The sequence below is a fragment of the Melospiza georgiana genome, chromosome 13 (genome assembly GCF_028018845.1).
Source record: "Melospiza georgiana isolate bMelGeo1 chromosome 13, bMelGeo1.pri, whole genome shotgun sequence".
NCBI lineage: Eukaryota > Metazoa > Chordata > Aves > Passeriformes > Passerellidae > Melospiza > Melospiza georgiana.
Window position 1 is genome coordinate 5,543,767 of NC_080442.1, and position 26,187 is coordinate 5,569,953.

The 26,187-nt window shown below is 39.5% G+C and overlaps 1 protein-coding gene across 6 annotated transcripts in view; it reads left to right on the forward strand.

The window, feature by feature from the left end:
• HERC1 (HECT and RLD domain containing E3 ubiquitin protein ligase family member 1) overlaps positions 1 to 25,842 on the forward strand; it is an 80,777-nt gene extending 54,935 nt beyond the window's left edge. For 4 of the 6 annotated variants that reach the window (XM_058033056.1, XM_058033059.1, XM_058033060.1 and 1 more), the window contains exons 45-78: positions 876 to 1,144; positions 1,647 to 1,699; positions 2,937 to 3,137; positions 3,733 to 3,907; positions 4,084 to 4,354; positions 4,731 to 4,944; positions 5,634 to 5,890; positions 6,780 to 6,907; positions 8,084 to 8,211; positions 8,796 to 8,996; positions 9,824 to 9,954; positions 10,898 to 11,097; positions 11,566 to 11,680; positions 12,218 to 12,364; positions 12,884 to 12,985; positions 13,102 to 13,275; positions 13,579 to 13,872; positions 14,544 to 14,609; positions 14,731 to 14,856; positions 15,274 to 15,412; positions 15,888 to 16,069; positions 16,672 to 16,827; positions 17,335 to 17,457; positions 18,023 to 18,125; positions 18,816 to 18,985; positions 20,249 to 20,387; positions 20,679 to 20,848; positions 21,194 to 21,363; positions 21,537 to 21,702; positions 21,993 to 22,069; positions 22,497 to 22,749; positions 22,975 to 23,127; positions 24,047 to 24,352; positions 25,193 to 25,842. In XM_058033056.1, coding sequence (XP_057889039.1) covers positions 876 to 1,144; positions 1,647 to 1,699; positions 2,937 to 3,137; positions 3,733 to 3,907; positions 4,084 to 4,354; positions 4,731 to 4,944; positions 5,634 to 5,890; positions 6,780 to 6,907; positions 8,084 to 8,211; positions 8,796 to 8,996; positions 9,824 to 9,954; positions 10,898 to 11,097; positions 11,566 to 11,680; positions 12,218 to 12,364; positions 12,884 to 12,985; positions 13,102 to 13,275; positions 13,579 to 13,872; positions 14,544 to 14,609; positions 14,731 to 14,856; positions 15,274 to 15,412; positions 15,888 to 16,069; positions 16,672 to 16,827; positions 17,335 to 17,457; positions 18,023 to 18,125; positions 18,816 to 18,985; positions 20,249 to 20,387; positions 20,679 to 20,848; positions 21,194 to 21,363; positions 21,537 to 21,702; positions 21,993 to 22,069; positions 22,497 to 22,749; positions 22,975 to 23,127; positions 24,047 to 24,352; positions 25,193 to 25,378 — 5,745 coding nt within the window. In that variant the 3' untranslated portion in view covers positions 25,379 to 25,842. The remainder of the gene's footprint in view (positions 1 to 875; positions 1,145 to 1,646; positions 1,700 to 2,936; positions 3,138 to 3,732; positions 3,908 to 4,083; positions 4,355 to 4,730; positions 4,945 to 5,633; positions 5,891 to 6,779; positions 6,908 to 8,083; positions 8,212 to 8,795; positions 8,997 to 9,823; positions 9,955 to 10,897; positions 11,098 to 11,565; positions 11,681 to 12,217; positions 12,365 to 12,883; positions 12,986 to 13,101; positions 13,276 to 13,578; positions 13,873 to 14,543; positions 14,610 to 14,730; positions 14,857 to 15,273; positions 15,413 to 15,887; positions 16,070 to 16,671; positions 16,828 to 17,334; positions 17,458 to 18,022; positions 18,126 to 18,815; positions 18,986 to 20,248; positions 20,388 to 20,678; positions 20,849 to 21,193; positions 21,364 to 21,536; positions 21,703 to 21,992; positions 22,070 to 22,496; positions 22,750 to 22,974; positions 23,128 to 24,046; positions 24,353 to 25,192) is intronic. The other 2 variants (XM_058033062.1, XM_058033058.1) reach the window with 2 other exon arrangements.
• Positions 25,843 to 26,187: the final 345 nt, after the last annotated feature.

Here is a 26,187-nt window from a genome sequence, read left to right on the forward strand (position 1 = left end):
TTGTGTGAGATAACAAGGACAGTAATAAATGTTTCTTCTGCTGCTACTGCTAATAGTATCTAATCTCTAGCAATATAATTTGCACTTCAGTCAGTTTTTCTTGTGTCATGTAGTCCATTCTCTGAGAAGGATGTGGTGACAGTCCTCAATGAATTTTTCTGTAGAGCACTAAATAAACTGTTGAGGTGGAAAACAAAGATAATAACAGCACTTTGATAATCTTTGGATTATCCCTGTCAGATTAGACAATCAACCCATAAGACTCAGCTTTTCATCTCCTAGTTATGATGCTACCTAGCTTTGATATGGAAGCAAGTTGCATGATGCATATTGAATTTTTCAGAGTGTTTGTGTCACTGAAACATCTAAGTGAAATTACTGACTTAGGACAGAAGTGTAATTATGAAAAATGGACTTCACATTGAGATAAAACCTTGATATTTGCTGACACAAATGGTAATTTTTGTTGCCCAGTAAATGTAAAATCTGGTTGTCTGAAAGCAAAAAAGGATTCTTTTAATTTTTAGCTCTAGTTTCAGACAAGTTCTGAGGAGAACCAGATACAGACAGTGTTGAATGTGACAGCGTTACAAATGAAAAGTTACACTGTCAAGAATTCTTGAGTCAATTTAACATGAAATAGGAAATTAGCTCCTCTGAAGCTTTACTTTCAAATGTTTTTCCTTTTCTGAGATGGTCTTCATTATGTCATAAATTGTAGGTTTCTGCTTTACTTTTGTACAAGTCAACCATATAAATATCACTCAGTGACAGAAATGTGCAGGGACACCCACCTAAGGATATTGGCATGTTTTATATCTAAGGCACAGACACTTCTTCTGTCCAACATAACATGTGAAAACCTTGCTGTGCAGCACGTGTGTGAATCTGAAGATAGAGAAGAGGTGGTGGTTTGTGAGCTGTGTGAATCCAGCGTGGTCAGCTTCAACCAGCACATGAAGAGGAACCACCCTGGCTGCGGGCGCAGTGCCAACCGCCAGGGCTACCGCAGCAACGGCTCCTACGTGGATGGCTGGTTCGGCGGGGAGTGTGGCAGTGGCAACCCCTACTACCTCCTTTGTGGAATCTGCAGAGAGAAATACCTGGCCCTCAAGAGCAAATCTAAAATATCAGCCTCTGAAAGGTACAGAAATAGGAGACAGTGGATAAGGAAAGGAAACTAAGCATGGTTACGAGCCATCGGCATTTTAGGGATTTGATTTAAGAGAGAATGCCTAGCAGGATTTTCTGATACTTAAAATAATTCTCTGTGACAAATGCATATTTAGAAAAAAAAGGTTGCTTTGATAGTTATGGTTTCTAAGTTAAGAACAAGGAATAATTTCTTGGCATGTTGCCTCCTTCTTATTGACTTTTGAAAGCTCTTAATCAATTTTGTCTGACAATTCCAGTATTTTTTCTATGGACTTTTCATACATTAGTACTGCAAAGTGCTTCACCCCTCTACACACAATTTCAGAAACCATTTTATCTGTTTCTCTGTTACTAGGCTTTTCTGGAATCATTCATAAATATATGTAGACCTAACAGTAAAGTTAGACTAAAAAGGGAACCAAATTTAAAATTTTTATGAATATTTGTAAAATATGTAACTCAGTAACTTTCTTTGTTACTTTTTCATACAGGTACAAAGGCCAGGCACCTGATCTAATAGGTAAACAAGACAGTGTCTATGAAGGTATGTTTTTAAGTTGCACAGGGTATTGTTTTTTCTAAGAGTTACATTCATGCAAATAAACCTGAAGGTATAATTTAAAATCTCTTCCAGTTAGATACAGTATTTTAGTTTTGGGGATTTATTTAGTTCAAATCAGAAAACAAAATCAGTGAATTTTTTCCCCTGTCTTTCCACTGTAAGCAGCTGAAAGGGCAAACACCTAACTTGGGGTTGATAAGGTCTTGTGAGGAGATATTGCATCCCGAACTGCACGTACAAAATCTTATGTTCAAATACCTTTCTTCAGCTGCCTTTGTTGGAGAAGTTAATTAGTGTAAGTTAGTGTCCCAAAAGTCTGCCATTAGTCTTGTTCTTTATTTTTTTCCCTTTGTCCAAGCTGAGAGCATCCTGAGGGTGGCTTTCACTTTAAAGAGATAATTTCTCATTTGTGTAGAAAACTTTTCCCAGTTGGTTCTGTGATTCTGGTCCATTCTGTAGCCCCTGTGATCACAACTTTGTGATTTACCACATTTGTCTGTTTGAGACTAAATGAGTTCTGCAGTACTTAGGGAAAGTCTGTCTGCTGAAGATCAAAGGTGTTCTGATTGTATTGTGTGTGGAGTGAGAGAGAGCTGAGAGATCAGTAAATATAAGCTGACTTGTGTGTACATGGCTGCAAGTGAAAGAAGTGTCTTGCTGAATTGCAGTTAAAGTGGTTTTTCTTTGTTTTTGGGGTTTTTTTAATTCCCTGGGAATGAAAAGCAAAAGCCTGGGTGTTCAGTTATAACCCATGAGCTAATGCATGCTTTTTTGATGAACATGGAGACCAGAAATTTCTAACATCTGTCTTTTCCATTCAGTCTTTTGAAATACACACTTGTTTCCATGATTTAAAGCATAACTGAACACCTGCACTTTTCACTGTACCCTAGGTTTTGGAACTGTCTTGTATGTGATGACCCCTAATGTCTGTCCTTTTAAAGAGTAGCTAGTTTGATAATTCAGAGAATCTTCCATAAAACATTTGTGCAGTATAAAGGTCGAGTTGAATAGAGAGGGCCAAGAACAGGATTTTGTTTTTCTGATTTACTTTGTTATATCTATGTCAGCATCAGAAGCTGAGTTTTTAATTCTGCTGTGCTGTAGATTACAATACACATTTCATACCATCTACTGTTTTGGTTTTTTTTTAATTAATTGAAATTATTTAATATTTGAGCTTTTGTAACCAAGTCTAATTCTATTTCTCCAATTCTAGAAGACTGGGACATGTTAGATGTGGATGAAGATGAAAAGCTGACAGGAGAAGAGGAGTTTGAACTGTTGGCTGGGCCTCTTGGGTTAAATGATCGACGCATTGTACCCGAACCCGTTCAGTTCCCTGACAGTGACCCTCTGGGTGCTTCAGTTGCAATGGTGACAGCCACCAACAGCATGGAAGAAACGCTGATGCAAATAGGTACATTTGAAATCCATTTCATTTAAAGAAAAAATGATAATAATAACAGCAGCAGCCACAACAATAATGATAACAATCATCACCACCTCCTCTCCTTCTTAGTGGGATTTTTCTAGAGGCAAGGCAGGAACATCCTGACAGTATTTCCTGCCTGCCACCATGAGGAAGTGGAGACTGCCTCTGAATTGTCCTTTTATTATAGGGAAAGTAGAGAGAGGAGTGTGAGGCATTATGAATTGACAGGAGGATTGAATTTTGCCAATGAAACTTGTGACTGTAGTCAAACAGTAGATGCCAGTAACATGTTTTGCAGAACCCAATGAATGGATTTAAGTTGTTACATAAGAATAGTCCCCTCTGATGGAAGAGGGAATCTGAGGAATTGAGTATGTCAGATTGCGTTCCTCTCTCTTTGAAAATAAGGAATAATTAAACTATGGAGTGTATTTTCCTCTCAGTAATTATTACTTTAGTTCTGTACATATGAAATACTGAAAAATGAGTAACTTAGGCTGACTTTGCTTCTATGCCTATTACTATATGATAATGTTTTGGGTTTTTTTAAACACTAATGCAAATCATCATTATTTCCAAGGCTGTCACGGCTCAATAGAAAAAAGTTCTTCTGGCAGAATAACCTTAGGAGAACAAGCAGCTGCCCTGGTAAATCCCCACGACCGTGTCATGGCTCTCAGAAGAGTGACAGCTGCTGCCCAAGTGCTCCTGGCAAGAACAATGGTTATGAGAGCACTGTCACTTCTGTCTGTCAGGTTCGTGGCATCTTTGGCATCATTTCCCCCTTTCCTTTTGTAACCACTTACCCAGGTCTGTTTGATAATGATGCAATTTCAAACTAATTGGGGAAGCAATTCTCCTGTCTGTACTTACATAATACTGCTAAGAGAAAAAGTTTTATATCCAAGGGGTTTTATATCCATTTCCACAGTGGTTCCAGCTGCAGCCTGGCAGCTGGCCTTGAGTCCCTGGGGTTGACAGACATCCGCACTCTGGTTCGTTTGATGTGCCTGGCAGCAGCGGGAAGGGCAGGCCTGTCCACGAGCCCATCCACAGTGTCCAGCTCCACGGAGAGATCCAGGGGCATCCACAGCAAAACCAGCAAGCCCATCTCTTGCCTTGCCTACCTGAGCACTGCAGTTGGCTGCTTGGCATCAAACACTCCCAGTGCTGCAAAGCTGCTGGTGCAATTATGTACACAGGTAGGACTTCAGTACTTACTTGAGACTACTATGATTACTTGTGCTTTTACCTGCTCAGCTGCTCTCACTTGGAGGATCTCCTTAGAGTCCTTTTTTGTGGCTTTGCACAGGGGTATGTTTGATTGTTGGTAAAAATGAAGTAGCTGAATGTGTCTTTGCTGAGTACTCTTTTCAAGTGGGGAAAATGAATGTACTTTTTCTGTTGGTAAGATTTTCTGTTAAGGTTTTGGTTTTTTAATTCAGTTAATTCTATGCAGAGAACAGAAAAATAAAAGGAAAAACTGTAAAACTAAGTGCAATTTATGCAACTGAAAATGTTTCTAAATTTGACAGTTCTGTTTGTTCTGATTATTTATCATCAATTATTTCTTTTCAGAATTTGATTTCTGCAGCAACTGGTGTGAACTTGACAACAGTTGATGATCCAATTCAGAGAAAGTTTTTACCAAGTTTTTTAAGAGGAATTGCAGAAGAAAACAAACTTGTCACATCTCCAAATTTTGTGGTTACTCAAGCACTAGTAGCATTGTTGGCCGACAAAGGGGCCAAACTGAGGCCAAACTATGATAAAGCTGAAATTGAAAAGAAAGGTATCATACAGCTTTGTTTTTAAATATTAATCATTAGATCTTAAGTTCTTCACTTGTGTGTAAGGGAGATTTGCTAGAATAGTGTATAAATAGATACGCTTTTAAAAATGGACAGAACTTGCTTTGATCAAAGTAATGTTACAGTTTATGATAGATATTTTACTTAGAAATATAGTCTTATTCTGAAATATGGTCTTATTCTGTAATTGCATCTTTCATCACTTCAAAATATAGTCTGAACTTGGGTGTATTCAAAGCCATAGAGCTGAGATAGTGAGCCTGGTTATGCCTCTTTGATGAAATCAAGGAGGGTAACAGCTGATTGCCATTACCCAAGTGCTGCCCTGTGTCTGAGGCAGAAATTTGTGCTGGCTGTCCTCTGAGAGGTCAGGGAGCCACAAAGAAACAACTGTGCCCCCTCCAGGCTGCTGCTGGGATAGAGAGGGAAGGACAGGACAGTGACAATGGCAGGTCTTTGTCAGTGGAGGCTTTTCCTGTTTAGAAAGCGCTTGCTCTTTGACCAACCATTTTCATATAATGGGAACAAGGCTATTTGGAATTCTATTTTTTTTACTGTAGTTCACATGATTACAACATTGTGTTAAGATGCTTGTTAATCTCTTTCTGGAAATGCTGGCTGTTGCTGCGTTCACTCATGTAGGCATCATCTCACTGTTTTGTCTAAGCAGGTTTAATTGCCCATTTGTATGCCCATCCTTGCTATGATCCCTCTGCTGTAGGCCCTCTGGAGCTGGCGAACGCGCTGGCCGCGTGCTGCCTGTCGTCGCGCCTGTCGTCGCAGCACCGGCAGTGGGCAGCGCAGCAGCTGGTGCGCACGCTGGCCGCGCACGACCGCGACAACCAGAGCGCGCCGCAGACCCTCGCCGACATGGGCGGAGACCTGCGCAAGTGCTCCTTCATCAAGCTCGAGGCTCACCAGAACAGGGTAAGCGTGGCTGCCTCGCTGCACCCACTGCCCTGCTCCCTTTGGCACAGGACAGGAAAAGGAACAAAGCATCGTTTTACAATTACACTGACTAAAATGATTTCCCACAGGAAGTAATTTTTTGGAGATAAAGTTGTTGCACCTCTGATGCACAAAAACGTTCAGCTTCTTTGAGGCTTCAGTTAAGAGGGTCATGAAAATATTGTCATGATATATCAAGGCAGCAGAATAACTGAATATTTCCTTGGATCTTAATTTGCATTAATTTTTCTGTCACAATAGTTAACATATTTGTGCAGTATTCTGTGCTGTGACGGTGTTCACAGGGGTCTCAGGTTGAGGGAGGAGATGAGGATCTGACTCCATGTTTCAGAGGGCTTGCTATATTATGATATATATTGCATTAAAACTATACTAAAAGAATAGAAGAAAGGATTTCATCAGAAAGCTAGCTAAGAATAGAATAGCAAAGAATGATAACAAAGGTTTGTGGCTTGGGCTCTCTGTCTGAGCCAACATCCAACATGGGCCAATCACAGATGCACCTGTTGCATTCCACAGCAGCAGATAATCATTGTTTACATTTTGTTCCTGAGGCCTCTCAGCTTCTCAGGAGGAAAAATCCTAAGGAAAGGATTTTCCATAAAAGATGTCTGCGACACTATGTAATAGCAGCCAGTGGAGCATGGGGCTGTATGAAGTGTGGTGTCCCTATCAAGCCTGCTTAATTGCAGTAAATAATGCTGTAAAAGTAGAAAAATAAGTCTAGTTTGGTTGTTACAGGGTGTTTCAGTCACTGTCTCACTGGTTAGTGTTTGCTTAATATTAGTGAGCAAACATACCCAAGTTGTAAATTCCAGTTTTGCCATGGTTATTTTGCTGTTTGTAGGTCATGACATGTGTTTGGTGCAATAAAAAGGGACTTTTGGCAACAAGTGGGAATGATGGCACCATCAGAGTGTGGAATGTGACAAAGAAGCAATATTCACTGCAACAGACCTGTGTGCTCAACAAGCTGTAAGTTGATCCTTTACAACAGCCAGATATTTCATTTAAGCTGTAATTGTGTAAAATACTGCAGGGTTGGCTGTTATCGTTATCTCCTGCTCTTAAAATCTCTCATTTGTTTTCTGTTGCATGCAAACTAAATAAGTTAAAACTTTAAACAGAACTAAATGTCAACCTGCTAAGAGTCTCTGTAAAGAGATCATGTCAGTGCTGTTTAAAAACATCCTTAATTGACTGATATAAGGAGATAGGGGTACAAAAAATGGTATGGGACTGTCATGTAGCAGAAAAGTGAGTATCCCTCCACTGAGTTGCAGTGGACAGTTCCAACATATAACATGATTATTGCAAGTCATTGATTCAAGTGTGAAAAAATAATTCTGATTCCTGAGATACAGGAACTAAATGTAATTCTACATGAGCATCTTGGAAGTACTTTTTTTGTCATTTGGGTGTGTCCAGAAAAGAAGAAAGCAAAAGGAAAGATTAAAATCTAATTCCTTAGTGAAGCATAGTTGAACTTGGAAGAATGATGGAGCAATAGTGAACTACTAAGTTGTTTTGTGACACTTTTTAGTGGATGGCTTAGTTCTTGTTTGCTTGCTGGTATTAGATGTGGCCTTAACAGAAACAGCCAGAATGATATAACAGTATTATATCCTTCATTGTTCTGGTACTAAAAGCAGTAAAAAAAATGTGGCTGTTGTGTATGATCTAAAGGGCAATCAAAGTTGTCTGTGGCCCTATTACATTTAGGCAAAGCAGACTTTAAAATGGAGTTTTAGAATAGTGTAACAAGATTGTAACAGGAGGAAGAGTTTAAATTAGAATTGATAGTAAGATGTGCCTCTTTTATTTCTTGTCCATGCTATTCTTGTCCATGTTTCATTTCATGACTTCCCAGAAAATTTTGTCTTTGCTGAAGATGTTAAATTTGAGATGAAATAGGTAAAGAGTTTCCATTTGAAACCTAATTTGGAAGTTTCTGGGAAATAAGTAGTATCTCATTCTGTAATTTGACGTGGTTTCAGAGGGAATGTAATACTGTGAGCAGAAAAGCATTTTATTTAAATCTACTGCAATGGCGGGACTCGGGGTTCTAGTGCAGATATTTTATGAGTTCTAGGTTTTCCTGTCTGCTTAAAGGAAATGCCCTCTTAATTTAATTCTTTTATTCTATTACAGAGAGGGTGACTCTGAAGAAGGTCTGGGGTCACCCAGTGACCTTAGTTTATCTCTTGTCTGTTGGAGCATCAGTGGCAAGTACCTGGCTGGAGCTACAGAAAAGATGGTGAACATCTGGCAAGTCAATGGTATGTCCTGAGCTGCCTGTGGGTGGTTCCTGGTCCAGCATAGAAATATGGGGAGCTGCCAAGTCACTGCATGTTTGTTTACACCAGTGTTTAACTGTCCAGTTAAATGCCTACCATCTCCCACAGTCTCTTGTGAACATGTTTAATTTGAGAAAGGCACTAACCCCAAGTGGATATGTGATACACATCTTTGAGAGGAGGGTTTTAATCCCTGTAGTTTGTAAACTTCGTTTTGTTGCTTTGCAGTTAGAAACATCATGAGTTACTGTGCCTGTGGTAATAGATAGACCCCAAAAAAGTATAAATTTACTGAGTACTGAAGAATTCAGCTTCCTTCCTTAGAAAAACTACCTCAATTGAATGATACATGAGATTTGTTCTCTAGATTTTGTATCTGCATAGGTTAGTGAACCATCGTGTTGTATTCTTGTAACTTAGGTGGATTTGTAGTGTGTCCTAGCTCTCAGTAAGATCTCTTGATTTTTTTTCCCCATGGAAAAAGAAAACTTTCCCATGGGAAAGTATTATTGTTTTCTTTTCTTTATGAAAACGAAGTAGTTTTAACAGGCTTTTTGATCTCCTAGGAGGAAAAGGCTTATTGGATCTTCAGTCTCACTGGGTATCTGCTCTAGCCTGGCCAGAAGAAGGGCCAGCTACAGCATGGACAGGAGATGCTCCAGAATTGTTGTTAATTGGGCGCATGGATGGGTCTCTGGCTCTTATTGAAGTTGTGGATATTTCAGCCATGCACAGGCTGGAACTGGAACACTGTTACAGAAAGGATGGTAAGAAACTGCATCAGTATTTGAAATTAAAATTGTGAACACATTCCCACTTTTTGTTAAAGAAGTATATAATAATTTTTGGTTATTATTCATGGGATATGATTTCTGGTTCATGGGAGGAGAAGAGTCTGTGGGATCTTTATCTGCACCCTGATTCCTCCACAGCAGAGGCAAACAGTGGGCAGTAATCTGGTAAAATCCTTAAAATCCTGCCATTCCTTGCCCTTGTGGACAAACAGTAGTGATCCCCTGCAGTGTCTGCTCTTTCTGCAGATGGCCTGCAGAGTCTCATTTGAATTCCTCAATGATTGCATTTTTCCTTTATAGCTTCAGTCCCAAAGGACATCAAGTAGCAGATTTTTAGTAGTATTGTGTGGTTTTGCATCTGGCTTCTTCAGGAAGCCTCACAGATATTTTTGGCAGAATCAAGTGAAGCAATATCTACTTGCTAGGGGAGGTAAGTTGTTTTCAGAGCATTTTTTAGAAGCCTATCTCAGATACATGTATGAGATTCAGTCTACCCTTTTTCTTTTACCTGGTATAGTTCTTTTCACTATACCAGGAATGTAAATTCAGTTTTTTCATAAAGAGAAGAATGAGCAAACTAGTGCAAAAACAATCTCAACAGCTGTCATTAGTGACACTCAGTTTTATCTTTATCATATGAGTTCAGGAAAATTTTCAGACCAGAATATGTTAAGTGACCTTGGTGGTTGTGGACATTGTTATGTACTTCATAGTTTAGACAACTGCACTGCAAAAACCTCTTTGATTAGGAGTGAGGTTCAGTTTAGTTTAATGAATGTTTGTGTTGTCTGTTCGTGCAGTGTCTGTCACATGCCTGGCCTGGTTCAGTGAAGACAGACCATTTGCTGTTGGCTATTCAGATGGAAAATTGCTCCTAGGAACAAAGGAACCGACTGAGAAAGGAGGAGTCGTTCTCATTGATGCACATAAGGTAGAGCTGGTCTTTATTAAACTAACATAGGCTTTTTGTAGGTAAAAATTTTATTTGTAGATAAAATCTGTTTAAGCTGTTCTATTTGAAAGCTATTTATAAAGACAAGTGAATTTTATTTTAAAAATTCACACTTATTTCTGATACACATATTAATGTAATGTACTCTGAAGGAACAGTATCCAAATGTAAAAAAAAAAAAGAAAGATAAACTTGATATCTTTGCTATCAGACACTGTGAAGTGTATGTACATACAGTGATGGAATTGAATTAAGCAGACAGCTGTGCATTGACTGGGTTTAAAAGACTAAGTGTTTTACTTGGTAAGAGTACTCATAATAAATTTTAATTTTGATTATGTCACATGTTTTTGTTTAACTTCCTGTGCAAAGCAAAAGGTGTTTTTCTAAATATGCAGTTGCAAAGCTTTAGAACCTTTCCTTGGCCAGAATGTAATAATGAGTCATTAATAGTCCATTAATTATTTGTTAGGCTAAGAGCAGAATTCCTCAAATGCAGGTGTAGTAAGAGCATCCTGATTAGCTTCCAAGAGCTGCTCTGGTTGTGTGAAGCAGGGCAGTCCCACACTGTGGCAATAAATCTGTACTTGCCTTCTTGCTATGGGCTGTCTTCTTTTCCTGCCTCGGACTGAAAGCTGTTTCTGGGGAAAAATAATCAAGAAGGGTTTGCAGTAAAAAGAAAACATCTTTTTCTATGTTTCCCATTTAGTTTCTTTCAGCAAACTTTTTGAAGTCTTTTTAATTTGATAGTTCTGAATTGTGGCATTATGACTTTATAATTGCAACTCGCTATCTGTGATTTTTATGAGAAGAAAATACTTTTGTTATTAGTACTTAAAAGTTACATTAGCTCTGAGAGTTAAATCTCCTCCTCATTACTGTGTTACTTCATACCAACTTTTCATTTTTTTAAATCCAACAGGATACAGTTGTCAGTATGAAATGGGATCCAACTGGTAAGATTCTCCTGACCTGTGCCAAAGAGGAGACAGTGAAGCTCTGGGGGTGTCTGGGAGGGTGCTGGAGGCGCCTGCACTCCCTGTCCCACCCAGCCCTGGTGAATGGCATTGCCTGGTGTGCCCTGCCAGGGAAAGGACCCAAGGCCCAGCTCCTGTTAGCTACGTGAGTCATTGCTTTGTTGTTGTTTCTGTAGCTCTTCTGCAGGAGTTTTCTTCCAGTCTGTAGTGTCAGTAGCAAAGAAAAGGGTTTGTTTTTAAAAAATAATATTCTTTCAGTAAGTTACTTGTCATGAGATTTATGAAATTCCAGAATTCAAATAAAAAGAGTGACCCAGCTGTTTCCTCCATGATTTGTGGATGCTAGTCCTGCTTGGAATTTTTTTGCTTCATCCAAATTTTTTTTCTGAGAATATGTTGTTAATAGAAATGGAAAAGCTACAGCGTGTGAGGAATAGGAAAAAATTGCATTGACCCAGTGGGAACAGGCCCTTCTACTTTAGATTGACTGATGCAATGTGGTTTTATAGGAAGGGCCTGAAGACTACTGGTATATAAGTTAATATGAGACCCCTGATATTTTGTTAATTAATATCTTTATTTTGTTTTTCTAATGTCACTTGCCATGCTTTAGGGGATGCCACAATGGTTTGGTGTGTGTCTGGACTGTTCCCCAGGACATCATAATCACATTGCAGTCCAGCTCAGCATGCTCAGAGGGATGGTGGGAACAAGAAACAAGTGCCAAGGTAAAAGGACAAAACTTGGTGTGTAAGAAATTCTCTTTGCTCATTGTGAAGTTGAAAGAGAAGAGTGTGAGTGAGTTACTTGAATCTCAAAGTTTCCTGAGAGAAGAAATTTGCTAAAAAAGTTTACATTGCATTTGTGTATGTGTGGGCAGTTTCAGAATAGGAAATTGAAACATTTATTTAAAATTAAGGCTGAAGATTATATTTTGGTCTGTTTTCTTTCCTTTAAAAGTTGATCAGTTTATCCTAAAATTTAGTGAGAGTTCAAAGTTTTTTGTAGATAAAGAGTGAAGATTTTCACCTACATAAATTGTAATGTGGTCTTTGATGTTGATGGCATTTTGTAAGGGGAAGAAAGCTGATAATGTGATCAAGTTATCTATAAAATATTGTCATGGGCCTGGGTGTTTTTAAATTATTTAGTGGAACTTTGCTCTGTGTGTGTATTGTCAGTATTTATTGCAGAATACAGACATGTCATGCTACTCCATTTCCTGGAAGTAGTGCTGTGTTCCACAAGTGTGTGTTTGCTTGCAGGATGGATACAGGAAGGCAGTGGAGGTGAAGTGTGTGTTCCAGCTGAGAGGACACATCACTCCTGTCCGCACTGTTGCTTTCAGTCCTGATGGGCTGGCCTTGGTGTCTGGGGGCCTTGGTGGCCTCATGAATATCTGGTCTTTACGGGTAAGATCATCTTTGTGTGCCTTGATTCTCATTCTTAGTAAGAGTATCTGACCTGGTCAAGGTACCAGACCAACTTCCACCTCACCACATGCTAGATACATTAGAGAAAGTGTGGTGTAAAATAGTCTTATAACATAATAAATGATGAAGTATAAATTGAAATTGTACTTAGCATTGAAGTACTTTATGGTTCAGTATTGATTGATTCTGTAGAGTTGGTCATGTTAGTTAGGCTTTACAGAACCAGCTGCTTTTGTTATAGTTAAGAACAATATTCTCTTATGTTGAGGACTCTAATTTAAAGCGCTAGATAATGTGGAATATTAAACACTTTTAAATCCTTAGTTATATTATCTCCTTAATATGATAAAAATGAGGAGTTTCTGCTTTTAGATTAAGCTGTTCAGTTTTTAAGTAGTAATTGAAAGCTTGTGAGAGTATCATCCCTTAGGAATGTGTATGCACTTGAACAGAGCTGTAGCTCTGTTTGCACCTGACTCCAACCCCTTCTCTCCCTAGGATGGTTCAGTGTTGCAGAGTGTTGTGATAGGGTCTGGAGCTATCCAGACTGCTGTGTGGATCCCTGAGGTTGGAGTTGCTGCCTGCTCTAACAGATCAAAGGTGAGACAGAAATGTTTGAGCCTGTGTGTTTTCTGGCCCCTATGGAAACCAATCAATGGAGCTGAATGATCCTGCTGTGTGAATTTTTAATTTCCAATGTGACTGCTGTTGAACAGGACGTGTTGGTGGTGAACTGCACCTCGGAGTGGATCTCCTCCAATCACGTGCTGGCGACGTGCAGGACGGCGCTGAAGCAGCAGGGAGTTCTGGGCTTGAACATGGCCCCGTGCATGCGCGCCTTCCTGGAGCGCCTGCCCGTGATGCTGCAGGAGCAGTACGCCTATGAGAAGGTAGGAGAAGTGCCAGTGCTTGTTAGCATTCATGGCTGACAGTTCACTCTTTAGATCTCAGCTGGATTCAGTCTTTCACCAGAGAACCCAGAAGACTTTCCTACATTCTACTTGAAATATCTTTCACTATTCTCAAAGCTAGTAGTCTCCTAATTTGAAAATATTTAAAATATTAGAAAAGCTTTGTTTAAGCATTGGAGGAAGGTACTGTTCTACAGGGCTAGCTTTTAAGGACTTGTATTTTGAAGTGATTGGTGTATGTTTCTAACTGGATGCTCCCTTTTCCTCCCTGCTGCTCTGCAGCCCCATGTGGTGTGTGGGGACCAGCTGGTTCACAGCCCCTACATGCAGTGCTTGGCATCCCTGGCCGTGGGGCTGCACCTGGACCAGCTGCTCTGCAACCCCCCCGTGCCCCCCCACCACCAGAGCTGCCTACCTGACCCCTCTGCCTGGAACCCTACGGAGTGGGCCTGGCTCGAGTGCTTCTCCACTACCATAAAAGCTGCTGAAGCCCTGGCCAAGGGAGCTCAGTTCCCAGAGTCCTTCACTGTGCCTGACCTGGAGCCTGTTCCAGAGGATGAGCTTACTCTCCTGATGGTAAAAGTTCATATATTGTCTTAACAGCCAAGTGTGTTGTTACTGAGCACACACTGTGATGCAGTGAAATCTCTGAACTGTAAACATTTATATTTAGTAATATAAGCACCAGCAATAAGTTTATTTTTTAATTAACTGGTGAAAATATACTGTTAAGATTGCTCTGTCTGTGCGTGTGTGTAATGAGTGCTAGTCAGTTGCACATTACATAACAACCCAAAATACATAACAACCCAAAACTATGACAGTAATTTTCATGTGTGAAAGGAAGAAATGTAGTGCTATTTTAAGAGTATCATTTTGTGACATTCTTATCCTGCATTATTTTGCTAGTGTCAATTTTCTTCATGACTTGTTATGTAAACCAAACCAGAAATTTTTTATTAGGAATTTTTTATAAGCAAGCTTAAAACATTTCAAGCCAGTGTTTGCAATTGAAAGTTCAAAACACCCTATATATCAGTAAATAGAAAAAGATTACTTCATCATGAATTTAGTTTTTCTTCCATTGATTTGGATCACAAGTCATGGATAACAGTGTCATTGCTAGTCTGCATGCATTTTTGTTTAGAATAATTTAAATATTGTTCTTAGGGAAATATATATTGTATAACAAAAAAGAATGTGCATCTCTTGCACTGAACATGGTAAATGTGGCTTTTGCTTTGTAGGATAACAGTAAGTGGATCAATGGCATGGATGAACAGATCATGTCTTGGGCAACATCAAGGCCAGAGGTCAGTGAAATTGTTTGTTTGGAGGGTTTGGGTTGCTTTGGAGGGGTTTTTATTCTTTTGTAATATGGCAAGCTGTTGAAAGTGCACTTGTTCTAAAGGCTTCTTTCATGCTCTTCCCTAGGATTGGCACTTGGGAGGCAAATGTGACGTGTACCTGTGGGGAGCAGGACGGCACGGGCAGCTGGCAGAGGCTGGCAGAAATGTCATGATCCCAGTGGCAGCACCTTCATTCTCCCAGGCCCAGCAGGTGATCACTTAGAACCAGTCATGATTTCATCATTTGCCATCTGTTGTTTGTAAAGCTTGTCAAAATCCCTCTCTAAATGTCTTTTCAATTTGTTGTTTGAATTAACTCTAAATATCTCAAAACATGGGTTTCACTAGAAAGGAAATCTTAAATTATTTAGCAAATTCAAACCAAGAAGCCACTCAAATCTGACAACACAGAATTATTTTATGTGAACGTGATTTTAAAATACAACTTTCACATAATACATGTGACAGTTAGGCTTCCTGAAATAGCATTGGCTTGATGGAATATTGTCTTTATATATTTGCAAAGAAAACAAATTAAAAGGAAATGGTGTGCTGTAATGCAAGTATTGCAGCAATGCTGCATTTAGCATATACTTTATTAACATTCCTTCATGTCTTTCTAACCTAGGTGGTTTGTGGTCAGAATTGTACTTTTGTCATCCAAGCCAATGGCACAGTTTTGGCTTGTGGTGAAGGGAGCTATGGGCGACTGGGACAAGGAAATTCTGATGATCTTCATGTCTTAACTGTCATTTCAGCACTGCAAGGTAAAACTGTTGTATTTGAGAGGAATCCAGTGATGGAGCATAAATAAGCAGTTTGGTAGTTAGTATAATTGTTTCTAACAAAACAATTCTGATGCTCTTCTGCAGATTTACTAGTTTAAATATTGTAGATTCTAATTTAAAATTTGAACAAATAAACAAGATCTTCATATTTCTTTAAGATTTAAATAGTATGTTAAAATTCTTTAATTTTAAGAAGGCTTCAGGGAAAATTGTTTGCTCAAATTACGAACATTTAATTTCAGTACTAATGGCAGGACAGAAGTGTAAGTTCTCCATAAGAAAACAAAGATTTTGATTGAATTAAAAGTAAATTAATTGCTATAAAAAGAAACCTTAATGCAGTTTGTTCCTTTCCCCAGACCTAACTGGCTGCCACAAAGCACCCATGGATAAATCTATGTAAGAGTTTGCTCTAGGCGATGCTAAGCTTTGTTTTCTCACTTGTCTTTGCTAGGCTTTGTGGTGACACAGCTGGTGACCTCCTGTGGCTCTGATGGACATTCCATGGCTCTGACAGAGAGTGGGGAAGTCTTCAGCTGGGGAGATGGGGACTATGGCAAGCTGGGCCACGGGAACAGCGACAGGCAGCGCCGGCCCAGGCAGATCGAGGCTCTGCAGGGAGAAGAAGTCGTGCAGGTTTCAAAAATACTTCTTTTTCCCTCCAGCTGCAGGCCTGGAAAGCCAGTGCTGTAGCACTGCATGAAAACAGGCAACTTTTTAATTCTCTGGGCTTTATGAACCAGGGTGGTTGTTTCCAGTTAAAGGATGTCAATACCACAGATATATTAATCGACAGTTGGTACTGGAGAGGACGAAAAATAGAGCATGGAAGAAAGGGGTGATTTAAAGATGATCAAAATGCTGACATGATTTATAAGTTTCCCTTCATTCTTGTCAGGTGACTTTAGCCTACAAAACTGGTCACCAAGACCTCCTCCTAAGTACTAACAATGCACATATTTGCTTTTGACTGGAGGTTTCTTTGCAAAAAAATAGGATTATCACACAGCAAATTCTTCATGCAAATATCCTCCAGTCCCCCTCCATAACATTGCCACTGAAGAGAGTTAAGAGATGAGTTGCTGGAGAAATCGTTAGTACTAAAATGTCTGTATTTTAGCTCTTTTAAAAGGAATATGGTTTAGGGTCAATAAAGGTATTACATATGTACATGTAATAGTCAATATAAACTTCCAAGTATAAAATGAGTGTAAAAATAATTCTTATTTTACTTCTAGATGTCATGTGGCTTCAAACACTCAGCTGTGGTGACAGCAGATGGCAAACTTTTTACCTTTGGAAATGGTGATTATGGTCGGTTGGGGCTTGGAAATACTTCAAATAAGAAACTTCCAGAAAGAGTGACTGCGCTGGAAGGTTACCAGATTGGCCAGGCATGGTTTATCTAATATTAGCATTGTATATTTGTTTAAAGCTTGTGTTTTTAACATACTTAAGTGTTCAATTGTGGTTTTTAACCATGGCTTTTATTTTGATTATGATGGCAGAATTTGAGTATGCATGATTTTTTAAATACTTACTTTCCTGAGTCTTTTGATCATCTTTGTGCAAAACTGCCTATGTTTTTAACATTTCAAGATTTGGGCATTTTTACACATGAATTAATGAGATTTTTAAAATATATTTTTAAACAGGGAACATGTTTGCCATAATACCATCCTTTGGTTCCATGAGCTGAGATAAAGCAAGTGATGATAAAACACTGCTGTATTTTTTCAGTCCTAAGGGTCTTTAAGACGCTCTAATAAGCAGTGGAAGTTTTAGTGGTTTTACAAGGATAGTTCATTTTTAAAGCACAGTTTTTCTTCTTAAGAGTTGCTGGTATGTTTGAGTTAGTAACCAGCAAAAGCAGTGGCAATAACATTATATCTCTCACCCAGGTTGCCTGTGGCCTCAATCACACTGTGGCCGTGTCAACAGACGGCTCAATGGTTTGGGCTTTTGGAGATGGAGATTATGGTAAACTTGGTTTGGGAAATTCTACTGCCAAGTCCTCACCACAGGTTAGATTTCCAAGGAAATGATTCTTTGCATAAACTTTCAGTGCTCTTAAAGATATTGCACAGCGTTGAGAGTGTGATTTGCAGATGTTATTAATTCCATGCTGTTGTTACACAATCTGGCACAAATATTTCTGATGATACATTATTCTGAGCCTGGTACTCTCCAGAATTTTGTGTACAACATAGCAACTGTGACCCAGTAGCAGTATAAATAGTCAAAATCTGAGGGTTGTCTTAGAAAAGAGAGATTTCCTTTGGAAACTGGGGAGAAGGTTGTTTCCACACCCATCTACTTCTTCCCATGCCACTCCCCCTCACTTCCAGGAAAAATAGATATTTTGAATCATCATACATGGAATAAGGTGTTCATTCCATTAAAAAAAATGTTTCTGTTTCCTGTACTAATTTCCAAGTGTTAATTAAAATAGTCCTACAATGTTTGTGCTGCACAGTGGGAATAAAAAAATTTTTTTTGAAAGCAGGAGTTACAGATTGAATTTTTGTTTGCTTTCTGTTTATAGCCCTGTAATACTATAGCTTGTTTTCCTTTTATTTTACCCTGTAGAAAGTGGATATTCTTTGTGGAATTGGAATAAAAAAAGTTGCCTGTGGAACTCAGTTCTCGGTTGCACTGACAAAAGATGGTCACGTGTATACTTTTGGCCAAGGTAAGACAAACTGCTCTTTTGACATTTCCATGTTTAGAAATAAACATGGAAATGTGTAAATTGCAGGTGAAAAGGAAGAATATTAAGACATGTTTCTAAGATTGATCTAATGCTACTTTTTAGAAACATGTTGCCCTAATGTAGATTTTGAAACTTGAACAATGCAATTTTAATGTACACCTGAAATCCAGATTTGTAGCTTTGTCTAGTTTGATCTCAGAACACCTTTCATTTTACTAATTTACTTTTTGAAGAGCATTTTCCTAGAACTTCATTGAATTTCACACATCCAAAACCATTGGGTTACTTCAAAGTTTGCATTGTCTAATTAAGTGCACATACTTCACACGTTTAACAGTCTGGGCAGGAGGATTTCCATGTGCACTAAATGAAACATGCAGAAACTTCTGAAGTCAGTTAATTCATGTTTGTTATAAACCCATGCATTTAAATCTAGAGGCCTTGGTTTAGTAGAATTTGGTCTTGTTTCTGACTGACCATGGATAAAGTGTAAACGAGCACTGTAGGCAGCACTAGTTTGCAGGGAACACCCACACTCTGTCCCTAAAGGGTTCCCCTCGTGTCCCAGCCCCAGGGCTGTACAGATCTGTCTGTCCCTCCCCTGCTTGTGCTGTAATGAAATTCCCCAGAGTGCTGCTTGCTCCTGGAGCCTGGTGCTTGCCCTTGCAGATCGCCTGATCGGGCTGCCCGAGGGCCGCGCCCGCAACCACAACCGGCCGCAGCAGGTGCCGCTGCTGGCCGGGGTGTTCATCGAGGACATCGCCGTGGGCGCCGAGCACACGCTGGCCCTGTCCTCCACGGGGGATGTCTACGCCTGGGGAAGCAACTCCGAAGGCCAGGTACATCCTGCTCCCTGGTCCTGACCTCTGGGAGCCTCTTGCTGCCCTACACAGCTGTGCTGGGCATGGCTTTCCTTTGGCTTTCCTTTGATTTTCTTTCCCTCCTTCACCCCTCAGCACAATCATGTTTTAGGCAATTTCTATTCTTGTTTACTCTCTCTGCTCTTTCATGGTACCAGTTTGGGAAAGCACTCCAAACATGCTACCTAAATTACTCTAATTCAAGCTTGCAGATTTTCTCCGAATTCTTAAGCTGTCATCTTTTCAACATTAAAATATTTATGGTTGATGTCAATCATATTTTTGAGCTCTATAGATACTTTCCATAATGAAAATATAAATGAACCTCTTCAAAGGAATGATTTTTTGAAGTCAGAAAAAACGTGGTAAATGAGAAATTCTCCTCCTTTACCACATACATTACTCATATTTTTCTACTGCAGGCTAAAAATTTTAGAAAGAGTCTCTGGATGTATTAGCTACTGGTGTTTCATGAAGTTTGGGGCAAACTTCATCCTGTGGTGTTCTAAGACTGAGTTTTTGAGAAGCCTTGTTGAGCAAAGTGTTTGGAATAATTTTTGAGGATTTTATTTGAGGTGTCTATTTTAAATTACTTTTATTAGTGGTTTTTTTAATATGGTACTTTGTATTTTTGGAAGAGAAAAAATAGTGTAAAAATGTAGAGAAATTCATTCTGAAAGCTGTTTATATGATTTTTCTTGTGGTTCAAAATACTGGTTTTATATGAAGTGGGGAAAAATACACTTTTTTGATATGAAATTTTTAACTCACAGAATATGAAATTAGGATATGATGTGAAACTCGACAAAAAGTCACAACAGCTTCAGTAAATGTTTACATTTACTAAAAAAAAAAAAAACAACTGTGTTTTTGTAAACCAGGATTTACATTCTAGAACAAAAATGCTGTTTAAATAGCACAGGGGAGATGTAGGAGCTTTGCTGTCTATGTATGAGAGACTGAAATACAGGACTTAGCAGCGTGGATCAGATTCTCAGTCTGGGAGAGATTTTTTTGAGAAGTCTCCAGCTGTTTTCAGGTCTCTGACACTTGGATCTGTTACCCTTGTTGGGTGCAGATGCTGTATTTTGTCAAAGAGAAAAGGTGAATATATATAGATGGCAGATACTTTTTATCACAATATATGCTGTAAACAAATATGATTTCTTTATCATCTTCTCTGAATTCTTGCTTGGAGAGTTGTAGCAATACCATCAGTTGTTGATTGTTGCCTTTTGGCAGCTGGGGCTGGGCCACACCAACCACGTGCGGGAGCCCACGCTGGTGACGGTGCTGCAGGGCAAGAACGTGCGGCAGATCTCGGCCGGCCGCTGCCACAGCGCAGCCTGGACAGCTCCGCCCGTCCCCCCTCGCGCTCCAGGTGAGCAGCTGGGCTTTGGCCTGGCCTTTTCTGTAGTCCTGGTGTCTCCTGGGCTGTGAGTGTGACAAGAATTTCTGGATATTTAGGACAAAATTGGTTTTTTTTATATCCATACCTTGTTTTGTTTAATATACAAATTATCTTACTCTCAGTTTGGCTTCTGTTGTGGTTTGACTCCAGTAGGCAGTTGAGCACCTTAGAAGCTACTGAGAGGAAAATCAGCTTAATCCAAGCCAAAGCAATACACCTTCTCTTTCTCAAACAAGTGTTTGGTTTCTCTTTCTGTGGCAGGTGTTTCAGTGCCTTTGCAGCTTGGTTTACCTGATGCCATTCCACCCCAGTATGGGGCACTGAAAGAAGTGAGCATTCATACAGTGAGAGCAAGGCTGAGACTGCTCTACCATTTCTCTGACCTCATGTACTCTTCATGGCGATTACTGAACCTCAGTCCCAATAACCAGGTAAAATTCCACTGGAAAAAACTGACTTGGCTTTGTTGTTCTGCTAGAGAGTTTCTGACCAGATCTAGATGGACCTTAGTAATAGGCTCTGTAATTTCTTTGCAAAAAAAATTTAAAAATAAATAATTCCATAATAAAGCAAACTTCTTGAAGGTATTGCTTTACTTTTTCACTTATGCTATCACTGGCAAGTGATATGCTCTGGTTTCCAAAAGCTTACAAGCCTCAAAACTAAAACCAAAAAGTGCTGATCTGTGTCCTGAAACACTGAAGCCCTGTTATTCAGTTAAGAATGGAATGACATCCTTTATTGATACATTTATTCTCATTGGTGCTTCATTGCAGAACAGTACATCTCATTACAATGCTGGAACGTGGGGGATCGTGCAGGGACAGCTCCGGCCCTTGCTGGCTCCGCGGGTGTACACCCTGCCCATGGTGCGCTCCATAGGCAAAACCATGGTGCAGGGCAAGAACTACGGGCCCCAGATCACTGTGAAAAGGATCTCCACCAGGTCAGTGCTGCTCTCACAGGCCTTGGCTTACACCTTGTGTGCATGCTGAGGTTCATACATTGCCCTCTGTTCTGCAGTTCTGAGTTCTCTCTGGACAGCTTTGTTGATCCAGTGACTCAGAGCTTTTCCATGATTGTGAGTTACATTATTGGCTGTGTGTCTCTCCCCCAAAGGGGTCGGAAGTGCAAGCCCATTTTTGTCCAGATAGCAAGGCAAGTGGTAAAGCTGAATGCATCAGACCTTCGCTTACCCTCCCGTGCCTGGAAAGTGAAGCTTGTTGGAGAAGGAGCTGATGATGCAGGTGGAGTGTTTGATGACACCATTACAGAAATGTGTCAGGTACGTCTGTGAATATTTTGGGAATGTGTAACAGGAATGTATCACAGTGCAGTCCCAGGGAAAAAAATATTGTAGCCTGACATAAAGACAGGTCATGAAATAAACATGTCTTTACTACTTAAAATCATCCTACCATGTTTACCTTCTCTCAGTGTTTCATATGAATTTGTAAGGAGTAATCATCACCGTAGTGAAATATTCTGTCTTGTAATGCTAAAATGTCTTAATACTTCTGTCTTAAGTTTGCTTTCCCTCTTTCTAAGAAGGCTTTTTTGTTGTTGATTTTTAAGGAACTGGAAACTGGAATAGTAGACCTGCTTATTCCTTCCCCAAATGCTACAGCTGAAGTAGGCTACAATAGGGATAGGTGAGTTGTACAGGACTTGCCTTTATTGCAGATGGTAGTGGGTTAAAATCTAAATCTTTCATCGACTTCTTTATACCAAATTATGAGACTTCATGATTGTCTCTAGTGTATTTTTTGCCTTCAGGCTATGTTGTCTCTTCATTTTGAACCAGGGCATGGCTTTAACGTGGACTTGCTGGATTGCTGATGGCAGAATTCAGAGTAGCATCAAGATGCCAGGCTTTGTGCTCAGGAGTTCTGCCTCCCTCAGGGTCCAATGTTTTAACAGCTAAAGATAACAATAATCTTATTTGGAAAAGTTTATTTGGACAATTGCTGATAAGTGCACTGGCAGTTACTGTGCTGTGCTTAGAAGTGTTTTCCCTTTTACTTCTAATGAGGTAGCATAGAAATAACACTCTTTTTCACTGCTTCTTTGTCCTTTCAGATTTCTCTTTAACCCTTCAGCATGTTTAGATGAGCATCTGATGCAGTTTAAGTTCTTGGGCATTCTCATGGGTGTAGCTATTCGTACAAAAAAGCCATTAGATCTTCATTTGGCTCCAATGGTCTGGAAGCAACTTTGTTGTATCCCACTCATCTTGGAGGATTTGGAGGAGGTAGATCTGCTCTATGTGCAGACCCTCAACAGCATTCTTCACATTGAAGACAGTGGGATTACTGAAGAAAATTTCCATGAGGTAAGATAAGAAAGACAGCACTTCTGGATTTATTCTGAAAGCAGTTACTATATTAGATTGACCTTCACATCAGTATTTCTAATAATTTCAGTCTCCATTCTAAGTGCACAAGCACTTGTGCATTTAGAGTGGTCTGTGATCTTACTATAGTTCTAGATGACTTGTAGTAAAATGCTGTGCTTGAATCACTGGGGTGACTGATGCTTTTTCTGTTTTGCATAACAGATGATTCCTTTAGATTCTTTTGTTGGCCAAAGTGCTGATGGTAAAATGGTTCCCATAATCCCTGGAGGGAACAGTATCCCACTTACCTTTTCAAACAGGAAAGAGTATGTGGAGAGGGCAATTGAGTACAGACTCCATGAAATGGATCGACAGGTAAGAACCTCATTGTGACTTGTCCCTGTTGTTAGTGGGAACAGGGGGTAATTTGTGCCTATTTCCATTACAGCTTATTCAGTGATAAGAAAAGTTTGGCTTTCTGCATCTTTTTGGTTCTCTGTATTTTTTCTTCCCCACAAACTGTTTTGGCCCTTTTAAAAATTTTAGTCTTGTTTTTTCTGAATAATTACTCAGTTGGGAAAAGAGTGTTAGAAATCAGAGCTGGTCTTCCATTTGAGTAACCCCTCTTGAGAAAAAAACCTGCAGTTTTGCATGCTGGGTACTCTAAGTGGACATGTGAACAACACATGGCTAAAGTAAATACTATTGACAAACCTTTGTTTAGCTTGAAACTATTTAGCTTTTGTTATGACACAAATCCTGCAAATATTTCACAATATGTTTTGGGAAGTGCTCATTACCTATTGCATAGTGTATTTTGTAATTTGTGAGAGCAGCATTCTAATTATAAGGTAAAGATGCCTGTGTGATACCATCTGCCTTAGAAAACATCTTCCTCATCAGAGGTACCAAATCCCAAGTCTTGCAGAACAAGTACAGCATTCTCATCATACATCTGAATTGGAACAAAGTCTTTCATCTATTTACACAGTTGCTTGGTTTAGCCATCATTATTTGTTGTTGTAGTTTTTTTAAATAGTTCAGTGTTGGATCAGAACACGTTCTTTAATGTGCAATTACAATGAAAAATATCTGTAATATTCTCTAGAATTTTGAGAAAAAATACAGCCCTTGCAGGGGCTGTGTGTGTGGGAGGCTCTGTTTAGAAGACATTGGTAATTTTGCCTCTCAATGCCATTTCTCAGCTGAAGTTACTTTTGTGTTTGGATAGTCCAGGAAGTGGCAGAGATCCCACAGTTGCACTTCAAATGTCTCTCCCGTTTTTGGCCATTAGGTGGCTGCTGTCAGGGAAGGAATGTCTTGGATTGTTCCCGTTCCTTTGCTTTCACTTCTGACTGCCAAGCAGTTGGAGCAGATGGTCTGTGGAATGCCAGAAATATCAGTTGAGGTTCTGAAGAAGGTTGTGCGATACAGAGAAGTTGATGAGCAGCATCAGCTGGTGCAGTGGTTCTGGCACACCCTGGAAGAATTTTCAAATGAGGAGAGAGTCCTTTTCATGAGGTTTGTGTCAGGAAGATCTCGACTGCCAGCCAACACAGCTGATATCTCTCAGCGATTCCAAATAATGAAGGTTGATAGGGTAAGATACTGGTGTTTCTATTATTATTATTATCATTATTATTACTGTTTCCTCTCAAGTGTAGTCTGTGCTTTGGCACTAGGAGACAATTTCCATAACTGTAAATTTACAGAAAAAGTATGGAATGGGATATGCTCTAAGTTAATAAACTCAGACATTTTGGTTGTGTAGGACACAGGCTGCATGAATTGCATCTTAATTTAATTGGTGGAACTGGTGATTGGACATAAAGACAAGAAACAAACCTTTGTCTACTTTAACTGTTCCAATCTCTTTTCATTTAGTAATTTTCTTTCTGTTTTTAATTTTGTGTAAGTAGCAACATACCACTAGTGAACTCTTAATGTTTTAAAACCACTGCAATGAGTTTGCAGTGTATAGTTTTACATACAGGATGCATTCATTGGGGTTTTGTGCAGTGAAAACGCATTCTCTGTGAACAACATGAACAAAAAACTTGACAAAAATCTCAGCTCACAGGGTTTTTTTTGTCATATTTGGTTGGGTGTCTCTCAGATTGCCTAATGCTAAGGCACGCTAGGGTATGTAATTTGAACATTGTTTGGTATTTAGCAGTGGGCTTCTAAACAGCAGTGTGATCAGCTTTTCAAAAGGCTGAATTCAGTAGTGGGTTGTGTTACTTGCAGAGTAGGTGCTACAGTGGTTTTGGACATACTTAAGGGTGGAACAAATGCTGTAAACAAGGGAGGTCAGTCTGCTTCTTAAAAGGAATTTGAGATAGAATGTGAGAATGGTAGAGGCAATGGAAATGTGGATATTGTTGCATTTTTAACTTGATTCACAACTTACCAGTGTCCCACCTTTTATCCGTTTCCACAGCCTTACGACAGCTTGCCTACCTCACAGACTTGTTTCTTTCAACTGAGGCTCCCACCCTACTCCAGTCAAGTAATCATGGCAGAGCGTTTGCGCTATGCAATCAATAATTGCAGGTCTATAGACATGGACAATTACATGCTCTCCCGGAATGTGGACAATGCAGAGGGCTCAGACACAGATTATTAACATTCTGTGAACAAAATCATCTTCCTTTTACTACAAATAGTGCCCTAAGTCCAATTCATCGTTGACATAATTTTACAGTAACCATAGATGTTTTAGGAGCATAAAACCAGATCTTAATAGATGGTGGCCACACTTTAGTTACTCTAAATGTAACAAAAAAATTAGATGTTTTTATTTTTTTGTGATTGTAAAAAAGAAAAAACAAAACAAAAAACTATGATCGGTAAGTTTTTTCTCCTTTTTCGGTCACTTTTGATAAGTTTGCATGGAGACATTTTGGTGCATTTTTGTTGGAAATAGTACATTTGTAAGCCCTCCCAGTGAACATGAAGAGTTGTACATTGTGTATAATTGTTCATTAGCCAGAACAGTTTTACATGAATATTCACATATTTATTTTGTTTCAATTTGAATTGCCTGTGCAGGGTTCTTTCTGCAGAGAAAAATAAAGCAAATTCAAGACTCGGTTGCTTGTATGCATTTGTGAACTGTGGTTGGCTTACTCAGGCTTCATACTTTTATATTTTGTCTCAGGAAATTACAGTCTTACAGTGTTGAGGCAGGGTGTGACATTTGAAGCCTCTTAAAATGTTTAGCCTGCTGGACTGTGCTGTACAGCCCCATGCTCTGCCTTTTCCTGGCCTGAGGCCCTGGCTGCTTGGGTGCACTGCTGTTCATTCCTCGTGCTGCAATACAAGTTCATGCTGGGCTTGCTTCCTTCTTGCTTTTTGTTTAAACAGTTTGCTCCTCCGTAGTACTTGTTGACAATAACAGCATGCTGCCACCCTGATTCAGAAAACTTTAAATAT